Source organism: Mesoplodon densirostris, chromosome 15, assembly GCF_025265405.1.
Source record: "Mesoplodon densirostris isolate mMesDen1 chromosome 15, mMesDen1 primary haplotype, whole genome shotgun sequence".
NCBI classification, from domain to species: domain Eukaryota; kingdom Metazoa; phylum Chordata; class Mammalia; order Artiodactyla; family Ziphiidae; genus Mesoplodon; species Mesoplodon densirostris.
Window position 1 is genome coordinate 26,145,641 of NC_082675.1, and position 12,785 is coordinate 26,158,425.

General features: G+C 50.2%; 1 gene segment (V, D, J or C); it reads right to left on the minus strand.

Moving 5' to 3' along the window:
* Positions 1-383: 383 nt before the first annotated feature.
* On the minus strand, positions 384-10,198 carry LOC132503186 (immunoglobulin lambda constant 3-like). The segment is given in 2 exon segments: positions 384-703; positions 10,108-10,198. Coding segments are annotated over 2 exon segments (411 nt in total).
* Between the last annotated feature and the right edge of the window lie 2,587 nt (positions 10,199-12,785).

The window sequence follows — 12,785 nt, forward strand, 5'->3', positions numbered from 1 at the left end:
GGCAGCTCCGGCCAGGAAGGTGGCAGGGGGTGGATACGGCCCTATGCTGGAGGAGGAGTGGGAGGAAGGAGAGGGCGGATGGGTGATGTGTCCTGGCTTGTTGCCTGGGTGATGCCCCCACCCAGGAGACTGTGAGCCTCTCCCCTTAGTTACTTTCTCACTGGCGCCTAGGATTCCCCACCCCACCCCCAGAATTCTGGAGAGGGTGCAAATTAAATACGAGACAAAAAAAGAAATGAGCAGAGATTTCTGAATAACGATGAAAACATTCTATTGAGAGTTGATTGGGTGCAGGAGGAAGGGCTGGGGGGACCAGGATGGGAGGAGAGACCCCCCCAGGGGACCCGTGGCTCCAGGCCCCAGAGAGTGGGGGGTCCAGGGACCTAAGGGCACCCTGAGGACGCCACTGTCTTCTCCACAGTGCTCCCCTCGTGCGTGACCTGGCAGCTGACCCTGTCGTAAGATTTCCACTCGCTGGCCGTCAGGGCCAGGTAGCTGCTGGCCGCGTACTTGTTGTTGCTCTGTTTCAAGGGCTGGGCGGTCTCCACGCCCCTGGTGATGGTGGTGCTGCCTGCCTTCCAGGCCACCGTCACGTTGCCCGGGTAGAAGTCATTGATGAGACACACCAGGGTGGCCTTGTTGGCCTTGAGCTCCTCAGTGGAGGGCGCAAACAGAGTGACTGAGGGTGCAGACTTGGGCTGACCTGTGTGACAGAGGAGGGGGTGTGAGATGCAGGGGAGGGTCCGGGGTTGCCCACCCCCATCATGGCCTCTGTGAGTGTCCCCATGGTGGCCCTGCTTGCCTTCTCTGTCCCCCCTCCCACTCAGCCCCTGGACAGCAGACAGCCCCCAAGAAGCTGTTCCACATCACTCTCCCGGGTGACCCGGCCAAGCCGTCCCATGTGCAGCCTCAGCGTCCCCGTGTGTAACCAAAGCAACTCTCCTCCCTCCTTATGATCCCTGTCAGACTCTGGAGGTGGCTGCTCCTGCTGTTGGGGTCCTTCCTGCCGGTTACCCCAAGACCAACCTGCCTCCCCAGGCCCCAAGGAGAAAGGTGGGGGTCGGTCCTTAAGCTGGGAGGGCAGAGGGGAAGCAGCCCCCAGAGAGAAAAAAGTGACTTTCTCAAGACAGCAGAGGGTGGGACAGGCTGGGAAAGACATGAGAGCCACTTACCTAGGACGGTGAGCTGGGTTCCGCCGCCGAAGATGTACCACGGTAACTGAGACTCGGACCAAAACCCGCCAGGCCAGCACCTGGGGCCTGTCCCCCGGGGGCCGGGCCGGAGTGGGGACCTGCTGGGCATGATGGGAACAGGGCTGTAGCAGGCAGGGCTGTGTCCTCAGGTTGGGGGTGGGTGGGCAGCCAGCCCCCCAGAGGCTGGGGCACTCCTGGGTGTCCCCATGCCCAACCCCCTGTCTGAGGAAGGAGCCACTCACACCTTGTCACCCAGTGTGTCCCCCCAACTCTGAGGCTGTCCTGTGACCACTGAATCCTCAGTGCTGATGGTGCCGCTGAGTGCCGAGTCCCCTCGGGTGGCCATGTGGTGTGGCAGAGTGAGTCCTGAGCTGGCTTGGACCTGCCCGACCTCTCCTGGCCTCATTTTAGAGCTTCTGGGTGTTCCTTCCCCCATAATTTCCCACAGTCCAGCCAGGCAGCTTTCTCCCTGGGCCTGTGGACACCAGGTCATTTGGGGGCCCCCTGCCCTGTTGTCTCCACTCATTGAGATGCAGTTCAGTTCCCCCTCTTTCATGAAGCCTTCTTGGATCTTTCAGATCATTGTCTTTCTGTCCATCCGTTTTTCCATCCATCATCCATCCATCCATCCATCATCCATCCATGCATCCATCATCTATCATCCATCCATCCATCCATCATCCATCCATGCATCCATCTTCTATCATCCATCCATCTGTCCATCATCCATCCATCTATCTATCAACCATCCATCCATCATCCATCCATCATTCATCCATCCATCATCCATCTATCCATCCATCCATCCATCCATCCATCCATCCAACCAACAATGGCTCCCAAACACTTGCCTGCCAAGCACTGTTTTACATTCTGGGACATGCCAGGGCCCTTCTGGCTCTCACCCCATCTCTCCGGTGATGGACAACAGGGCCCTCATCTGGGTCAAGTCTAAGGTCCCTCCCAAGCTCCTGTTGTACCTAATGTCTCTGCAGGATGTAACATAGGGTTGGCCCCCCTTTCCAGTGACTTGGTTCTCCTTGATGTCTGTGACCCCCACTTTCTTCCTTCTTTGTCCTCCCTTTCCCCTGACCCATGCATGGCTACTGATCCCTAGACTGCCTCCCTGGGTCCTCCTTTGCCATCTTCCCACAATGTGCCCACATGATGAGGCTCGAGTCTATTCCAGCTCCAAACCCTTTCCTCGTCTCCACTTAAGTTGCCTATTGACCATCTCCAGCTGGATGCCCAACAGGAAACTCTAACTCACCACTTCCACATGAGACTGACCACTTTTCTCCTATTCCAGTTCTTTTTCTGTCTTCATCTTGTCACAGGTGACCATGAGTGCTCTCACCCCCAGGCCAGAAAACTTTGTCCTTAGATTCTGCATCTAAATACTCCTTCTTAAAGTTAAAACAAGGCCCCAAATAATTAAGAAACAACAGAACCACCCTCAGAGACTCCAAAGCCACAAGAAGTTCCGGTTTTGCCTTTGCTGATTTAAATTCCCAACTCGTACAAAGATGCAGCATTGAGTTGGGGCTCGTTGGATGCAAGAATCTCTGCCAGAGGATCAGACCAGTGTGTTTTCCACCTGCTGAGCTGGCCCAGTTAGCTGTGGTTGGTTTTGTGAGGCAAATATAAGATCTTTTGCTTTAAATTTTTAATTGTTTTAAAATTATAAGAATATTAGATATATAACACAAGTAAGCAATCTAGAAGTGCATTTAAAAAGTGCAATGAGGGCCTCCCTGGTGGCGCAGTGGTTGAGAGTCCGCCTGCCGATGCAGGGGATGCGGGTTCGTGCCCCGGTCTGGGAGGATCCCATATGCCGCGGAGCGGCTGGGCCCGTGAGCCATGGCCGCTGGGCCTGCGCGTCCGGAGCCTGTGCTCCGCAGCGGGGGAGGCCACAGCAGTGAGAGGCCCGCGTACCACAAAAAAAAAAAAAAAAAAAAAAAAAAGTGCAATGAAAGGATACTGGGGACTTCCCCGGTGGTCCAGTGGGTAAGACTCCACGCTTCCAAAGTAGGGGGTCCAGGTTCATTCCCTGGTCAGGGAACTAGATCCCACATGCATGCTGCAACTAAGAGCCTTCATGCTGCAACTAAGAAGTCTGTGTGCCGCAACTAAAGATTCTGCTTGCCACAACGAAGATCCCACGTGCCAAAACTAAGACCCGGTGCAGCCAAAATTAATTAATTAATTAAAAAAGAAAGGATACTAGACAGTAACTCAAAGTCTCTATTCACAGATGACATGATCTTATATACAGAGCAAATAAATTCCGCAGGTGCTTGATCAACACACTAGCAATGAACAATTCATAAAGCGAAATTAAGAAAACAATTCCATTTGCAATGGTACCGATTAAGAATAAATTTAACCAATGAGGTGAAAGACTGTACACTGAAAGCTGCAAAATATTGTTCAAAGATGTTAGAGAAGACCTAAATAAATGGAAAGATGTCCTGCGTTCATGGATTGGAAGAGTTAATATTTGAAAGAGGACAATACTAATCAAAGTGATCTACAGGTCCAATGCAGTCCCTATCAAAATTTCAGTGGGTGATCATTGTTACAGAGATGGAAAAGCTGATCCTAAAATTCACATGGAATTGCAAAGGACTCCAATAGGCAAAACAGTCTTGAAAAAGAACAGGGAATTCCTTGGTGGTCCAGTGGTTAGGGCTCCACATTTCCACTACAGGGGATACCCTGTTCAGGGAACTAAGATCCTGCAAGCCCTGCGGTGTGGGAAAGAAAGAAAGAGAGAGAGAGAAAGAGAGAGGGAGGAAGGAAGGAAGGAAGGAAGGAAGGAAGGAAGGAAGAAAGAATCTCCTCAGCAAATGGTGTTGGGACAACTGGACATCCACATGCAAAAGAATGAAGTTGGACCCCTACCTCATACCATACACAAAAACTCAAAATTGATCGAAGACCTAAGTGTAAAAGCTAAAACTATCTCTTAGAATAAAACATAGGTGTAGATCTTCATGACCTTGGATTAGGCAGCAGATTCTTAGATATGACACTAAAGGTACAAGCAATAAATGAAAGAATAGATAAGTTGGACTTCATCAAAATACAAAACTTTTGTGCCTCCAGGTACATTATCAAGAAAGTGAAAAGACAACTCACAGAATGGAAGAAATAATTTGAAAATCATATATCTGATAAGGGTCTAGTATCCAGAATATATAAAGAAATCTTATGACCTAACAAAGCAACAAAAAGACAACTGATTTAAAAGCTGGGCAAAGGACTTGAAGAGACATTTCCCTAAAGAAGATATAAAAATGACTGACAAGCACTTGAAAAGACCCTTAACATCATTAACAATTATAGAAATGCAAATCAAAACCACAATGAGATACCACTTCACAGCCAGTGGGATGGATATAAAAATAACAATAATAAAAAAAGGAAATAACAAGTGTCGATGAGGATATGGAGAACTGTAACGCTTGTGCATTGCTGGTAGGATTGTAAAATGGTGCAGCCACTGTGGAAAACAGTTTGGCCAACCTCAAAAGTTAAACGTAAAGCTACCATGTGACCCAGCAATTCCACTGTTAGGCATTTACCCAAAAGAATTGAAGACAGATACTCAGAAAAACACTTGACATGAATGTACATAACAGCACTATTTACAATAACCCAAAGGTGGAAATAATACATTAACTAATGAACAGATAAACAAAATGTGGTATATCCATAAAATGGAATATTGGGACTTCCCTGGTGGCACAGTGGTTAAGAATCCACCTGTCAACGCAGGGGACACGGATTCAAGCCCTGGTCCGGGAAGATCCCACATGTCTTGGAGCAACTAAGCCCGTGCGCCACAACTACTGAGCCTGCGCTCTAGAGCCCGTGCTCTGCAACAAGAGAAGCCACCGCAATGAGAAGCCCGTGCAACCCAATGAAGAGTAGCCCCCACTCGCTGCAACTAAAGAAAGCCAGCACACAGCAACAAAGACCCAACGCAGCCCTAAATAAATAAATAAATTTTAAAAAACAAAAAAGGAATATTATTTGGCCTTAAAAAGAATGACATACTGATTCCTGCTACAACATGGATGAACCTTGAAAACATCATGCTAGGTGAAATAAGCCAGACACTAGGGTCTTATATTGTATGATTTCATTTATATGAAATATCCAGCACAGGCAAATTCATAGAGACAGAAAGCAGATTACTGGTTGCCAGGGGCTGGTGAATTGGGGGACTGCAGAGGGACTGCTTTGGGGTTTCCTTTTGGGGTGATTATTATAGACTCAGGAAAAATATAGTGGTGATGGTCACAAAACATAGTGAACGCACTAAATGTCACCGAATTGTGTATTTTAAAATAGTTAAAATAGTGAATTTTGGGTATTCCCTGGTGGTCCACTCGTTAGGACTTGGTGCTTTCACTGCTGGGGGCCGGGTTTGATCCCTGGTCAGGGAACTAAGGTCCCACAAGCTACTCGGCCAAAAAAAAAAAAAAAGTGAATTTTATGTTAAAAGAATTTTATCTCAATTTCTTAAAACACTGACAGTACCGAGTGCTGGGGAGAATACAGAGCAACTGTAACTCATACACTTTGCTTGTGGGAATGTAAAAAGTTTTAGCCACTCTGGAAAGCTGTTTGGTAGTTTTATGTAAACATACACTTACTTATCAATCAAATCCTACTCCTAGGTATTTAACCAAGGAATGAAAACTCATGTTCAAACAAAGACTTATATGCAAATGTATATACTGGCTTTATTTATCATTGCCAAAAACTGGAAACAACCCAAATGTTCCTCAATTGGTGAATAGTTAATAAATTCTGATACGTTCATAGATGGAATCCTACTTAGCAATAGAAAGGAACAAACTATAGATAAAGGGGATAATTGGATAATTGCAAAGCTTTTATACTGACCTAAAGAAGCCAGACTCATACGGTTACGTACTTGGAATATATTGAGCAATAAAAAGGAATGAAATATGTACAACCAACAGTCAGGATGAACAGCCAGAAAACTATGCTGAGTAAAGAAAGTCGCTTCCAGGGCATATATCCAGAGAAAACCATAATTCGAAAAGACACATGCACCCCAATGTTCATTGCAACACTATTTACAGGAGCCAGGACGTGGAAGCAACCTAAATGTCCATCACAGAGGAATGCACAAAGAAGATGTGGTACATACATACAATGGAACATTACTCAGCCATAAAAAAGAATGAAATAATGCCACTTGCAGCAACAGGGATGGACCTAGAGATTGTCATACTGAGGGAAATAAGTCAGAGAAAGACAAATACCATATGATATCGCTTATATGTGGAATCTAAAAAAATGGTACAAATGAACCTATTTACAAAATAGAAATAGAGTCACAGATGTAGAGAACAAACATGGTTACCAGGGGGCAAAGCGGGGGAGGGGTAAACTGGGAGATTGGGATTGACATATACACACTACTAAATATAAAATAAATAACTAATAATAACCTACTGTATAGCACAGGGAACTCTACTCAATACTCTGTAATGGTCTATAAGGGAAAAGAACCTAAAAAAGGGTGGACCTATGTATATCTATAACTGATTCACTTTGCTGTCCACCTGAAATTAACAACACTGTAAATCAATTATACTCCAATAAAAATTTAAAAAAAAAAAGAAAAAGAAAGAAAGTCGGTCCCAACAGGGTACATACCATATGATTCCATTTATAGAACAATCTTGAAAGGACAAAATTAGAAAAGAAGACCAAATTAGTAGTTGCCAGAGTTAGCAAGGGCTTGGGAGGGAGAGAAGTGGGCATGGCTAGAAAGGAATCTTTGTGGCGATGGAAATGTTCTGTACCTTGACTGCGTCCATGTCAATATCCTGGTTGTGATTTTTTATTTTACAAGACATTACCGATGGGAGAAACTAGGTGAAGGGTAGATGGGATCCCTCTGTATTATTTCTTACAGCTGCATGTGAACCTACAATTATCCCAAAATAAAAAGTTTAATTTAAAAAAAGATTACATACTGCATGATGCTGTTTATATCTCAAAAAGGCAAAACTATAGGATCAGAAAGAGATCAGTGGTTTCCATGGTTGGGGCAGAAAAAGAGATTGACTACACAGAGGGCGCAGGGAAATTTTGGTGGGGGGTGGAAATGTTCTGTATCTTGATTGTTGTGAGGGTCACACAACTATAGTTTTATTAAAATTTATACAACTGCTAATACCAAAAAGGATGAATTTTACTCTGTAAATCGAAATAAAACAAAAGCAGTGTGCTAGTATGACATATTGCAGCCTGTTTATAAAAATCTTTATTATGTCATTACAGTTGTCAAAAAAACCATATCAAATGACTGTGTAATACTCCCTACCATGAATGTACCGTAGTTTATTTTACCTTCCCTTATCATTGGACATTTAGGTTGTTTCTACTTCTTCCCCAGGAACACACTTATAGTATTTAGCTGAAGTTCTGATTACATCATCAAGATAAATTTCTAGAGGTGGAATTGCTTGATTAAAAGGAATGTATGTTTTTATGAATCTTGCTATGTTATTCCAGAAATTGTTTGTTCCAGAAATTCAGCCTCCCATTGACAGTCCATGACTGTGCCCGTTCCTCCCCATCAGCACTCTGATAACATCACTTTAAATTCACTTGGCAATTTCATAGGAGATCTTGGTACCTGGTTACCCTGGACCTACTCCCCATCCCCAAGGCACAGGCTTTGGCCAAAGCCCCTTCTCCACGTCCCTTCTCCATTCTCTAATCTGCCCTCACACTGGTCTCTGATCTGGAGCCATTTTTCCAAAACACAAACCTGACTCTGACAGTGCCCCACTTAAATCCCTCAATGACTCCTCATGGAACCCAGGATAAAGGACCGGGCTACAAGACCCCCATGGTCTGCACCCCGCTCTCCCTGGCTCTGGAAACTCCCTGCAGGTCTGTGCACCTCAACTCTCCTCAGCACCCCTTGCTCCCTTTGCCTGGAGCCCCCCCATCACGGGTCAGCGCCCTGGATCTCTAAGACCAGCTCGGACATCCTCGCCCCCCACATCTTACTTCTCCTAAAATGGTCCATGGGTCTGCCCTAGGCCTGGACATGACCCCCTTGGTTCAGGCCCACCCTGAGACCCTGAGTGGCCTGTCGGGTGAGTGGACGTCCTCGGGGGAGACCAACTTCTTGCAGACCATCCCTTCTCTTGGACCATTTTGTTAAAATACAGGACACAGCATTCTCTTAACTGTCCAGCAAAAAAGCCAAGGGGGCCTCCTGGCTCCTCCCTCTCCTGGTCCTCTCACCTCCTTGACTCTGTCCAGCTCTCTGTCCACTCTGCCCATGACAACACCCCCCTCCCTGAGGCCTCTCTAGTTCTGATTTCCCGCCCCCTCCCACCCACCCAACTCCAGTCACATTTCCTTGCAAACATCCCCCAGGACCCCCCAGATGAAGTCTGTCCTCCAGGGACGAGTCCTCCACGTCTGGGCCTGGCCGCCCCTCTAGCCTCTTCTCAGACCCACGTGCTGCAGCCCTGCGGACCCCCGGGAGCTTCCTGAGGGTTCTGTTCCTGTGCTGCCTTGCCCAGGTGGACCCCTTGACCTGAACTCCAACCCCAGTGGGGCCCCCTCTGTCCTGCAGGCAGCGCGCTGCATGTGGCAGTTGTCGCCGGGCCCCTCTTCCCTGGACCTTGAGCTGGGGTCTGACCTGATGGAGGTCCGTCTCTCCTCGTGTTCTCCTGGATCCTGCCCTGGCTGTGCAGTCCCCACCGGACGCTGCGGTGCCGGCCCCGACCTGACACTCACAGACACCCACCCACCTCCACGGCTGTGCTGCTGGTGCCACAGACTCCACTCCTCCTGTCCCAGACCTTCACCACCGTGGCCCCAGCATCCCTGGGGCAGGCGTCAGGCTTCAAGGCCCTCATCCAACTAGGACCCCTCACTTTGCAGAGGGGGAAACTGAGGCTCAGAGAGGCGGACTTGTCAGCCGGGTCTGTTTAGGGGATAGGGATGGGGACAGCTGGAGGCTTGGGCGTTGGAGTCAGAACCAGCTGTGTGACCCTGGGCAGTTGCCTCACCTCTCTGGGCCTCTATCCCTGTAAGTTGGGGGTGACAGAGGGACCTGCCTTGTGGGGCCACTGAGAGGGAGGTTCTGCCCCTAAATGGTCAGTGCCCACGATGAATGTGCTACTGTGTCACTGATCATCGCAAATGGTCCCAGATGCTCAGCAGTTTGTGCAGGGACCTCCCACCACAAGCAGAGAGGAGGGGGCTGGGGTCACACAGCAGCAGCAGGGGCATACTGCGGCCCCCACGGACCCTTGCCCAGGCCTTTCTCATGGAGGCGCCTGCACCCTGGTGGGCTTGGGCTCCCAGGGACCAGTCACAGGAGGTGGTCCTTGGCTGGGGGACCTGGGAACACCAGGGAAGGTCCCCTCACCACACAGCCTCAGCCAGAGCTTGCGCCCTGGTGCTCCAGGGACCAGAGCCTGCCCAGCCAGGGGAAGGGCGAGGAGGTGGCTCACCAGCTAAGAGGAGCCCCAGGGATCCCAGGATGACAGCAGCCACTGCCCCCTCCTGCCCCTGCCTCCCTGTTTCTGCTCTACCCCGAGGACCAGAGCGAGGTGGGCGAGGCACTAGTCTTGGGTACAAAATGTAAGGGGCGCCAAAAAAACTCAGTAATTCAGATAAAGATTTTAATACAATATAAAAAAAATAAAAATTAAGGCAAACAAATCCACACTGGACAAAATGTCAACCCTTCAAATAAAGCCACCGTCTGCCCAGGCCCCTCCTCTCCAGCTGATGCTCCCTTCTCGCCCCTCTCCCCTCACCCGCTCTCTGTCCCCACTCCCAGTTCTGCCTGCAGGGACCCTCATGTCCCCCCATGATTCCCTTGGCCCCTTACCTGTGCCACAGGCTCCAAGGGCTGCTTCCTGCCGGGGTTTCCTTGCGGGGGGCCGTGCTCTGCGGTGCTGGCGTTGGAGACAGCAAGCCATGGGCGCCCATGGCCAGGCCCAGCACTATTAGAGGCCAGTTGTGTCTGAGGACACAGCTCTGACCCCTGCGGGCCTCACAGCCCAACTGGCCTGTCCTGGGCCTCATGTGCCCTCAGGTCAAAGGCACCTCTGGCCAACCCGCTGGCGTGGGCTCCCTGGAGGGGTGTCGGCAGGTGTCCCTGGCTCCCCTCTCTGGCAGTAGCCGTCCTAGTGCGTCCTGGCCCACATGGCCCTGGTCTCTGCCTGGGCCTTCTCTGTCCCTGCCCCCAGCACCCGGCCCCCTCCAGGGCCCATGGCCGTTACTCCTGGGGGTCTATCCCAAGAGGGGCACCCGCCAACTGCTCTGCTGTGGTCGGGATCCAGGGCTCAACCGCCTCACGCAGCAGCCCCTGCCAGCCCCACCCCTGGGACCCTGGGTGGGGCACATCTGCTCCTGCCCTAGTTCCCAAGGGCGCTTGTGTAGCATCTCCCTGGGGCCTGGAGAGGCCGAGGAAGTGCCAGCGGAACAGGAGCGGCTGAGGCCTGAGGTCAGCGGGGTGAGGCTGGGGCTTCTCTTCCGACCAGCCTTGGGTGGGGGTGGTGAGAGGGGAGGAAACAGGTGCAGGTTTAGCAAGAAGCCGGTTTCAAGTCAGGGAATCGTGATTTCATTATAAAATGGTGGGTTTAATGAGCTGTGTTCAGCACCTCATGGTCTCACTCCCCCCCGCCCCATTGTGTCTCACACACACACACACACACACACACACACACACACGCTCATAGATTTTATCCAGAGGTCACCACCACGAGCAGAGTGTCTGGTGCACAGTGGGGACTTCTGCGAGGCCCCCCTTTCCCTCTCCCGTCCAGGGGAGCCTGCCTGCCTCCCCAACATCTGGATGCATCATCGCCCAGGGACCCTGTGCTTTGGGATGGGGTGGGCGGTGGGCAGAAAAGAGGCACTGAGCCCACTTTGGGTTCCGAGGGCCTGGCTCTGTGCTGGTGCTGCCAGCAGTGATGCCTCAGGAATGTTATACATAACATAAAATTTACCATTTTAGCCACTGTTAAGTGTACAATTCAGTGGCATTAAGTCCCTTCACATGGTTGTGCAACCATCACCACCATTCACATCCAGAACTTTCACATCTTCCCAAACTGACACTCTGACCCCATTAAACACGATCTTCCCATCCCCCTCCCCAGCCCCTGGGAATCACCATTCTGCTTTTTTTTTTTTTTGCCATCCTGCACAGCCTGCGAGATCTTAGTTCCCTGACTGGGGATCGAACCTGAGCCTCCTGCAGTGCAAGCAGAGTCTTAACCACTGGACCGCCAGGGAATTCCCCACCACCATTCTGCTTTCTGTCTCTATGATTTTGACCCCTCTAGGGACTTCATATAAGTGGAATCAGACGGGATTTGTACTTTCAAAGTGCTTTTTAAACTGGGAAGTGCTCCACGCACAACACAGATGGAGGATGACTATAATTATTACATTTCTTATTATCATCATTGGGAGCTGGCCCATCTGGTGTGGCTTGGGAAAACCATCGGCCATCAAAAAACAAACGAATCCCTGATGCTATCCAACTGCCACTTTTCAAATTTTGCATTGCAACTCCCAGAGGTTGTGGAACCAATTCAGTCAGGTGCAGCCAGGGTCCCACAACAGTGAGGTCATCCAGAGCAGACGGAGAACAGAAAGCGTCCGCGCAGGGGAGGGCAGCTGGTTCGTGAGGTCCCGCCTCAGTTATCCGAAAACATAGATACACTCTGGATAGTGATGGGAAATGTATTTCTAACTGGGGCTTTTGATAGAAAAACCTTTGGAAAACGCAGTCCTGGTCCAGTTGTTTGTAGGAGATGGAGCTCCTTGTCAAATCTGCCCTTGCACGTCAAGTTTGTGTTTGAACTTGAGTTCAAGTTCAAACTGGATGGAGTTCGTGTTTGAAACCACTCTTTGCTTCAGGTCCTGATGGTTTGTCCATCTCTGTGAGGTTCTCCCCAGGGGCCCCCAGAGTGAATTTCATAGATGCCACGTGCCCTAGTGGAGTTGGGCCATCCCAGACATCCTGTTGGCATCTGTCCTACCGTGGTCATGGGATGCTGTAGCAGACAGACTGACTTCCCCATATCACAGGGAGTTCAAGAAGGCCACCGTGAGGTCAGACTCCGTGGACCGATATGACTTTGCTTAGATACTCATGTCCCACACACACTGACCGGGCATCCCCAAGGCCAGGTACTGCATCCCAAGACCTCACGGTCCTCGGGAAGATGGGCCAGCACTGAACGGTAACTAGGTGCGGGTGCCCTGACACGTGACATGGGGTATAGGGGAGCCCCTGGGAGGGCCTGATCCAGTCCAGCTTCTCCCCATTGTGGTGCTTGGCCCACTCCAGCCTCATACCTGGGTTCCTTGTACCTTGGGGCCTGGGGTGGGGTTCCTGCCAGGGTCCAGGCTGAAGATGCTCCCTCGCAGCACCCCTGTGTGGGTGTGACACTCACCCACTGCCCGGGGCCCAGAAGCTGTGGTTCCCCCGAGGACAGCCCCAGGTCTTGGGGAGAAGAAGGGGCTGCCCCTGAATTCAGTGACCCCAGCTAC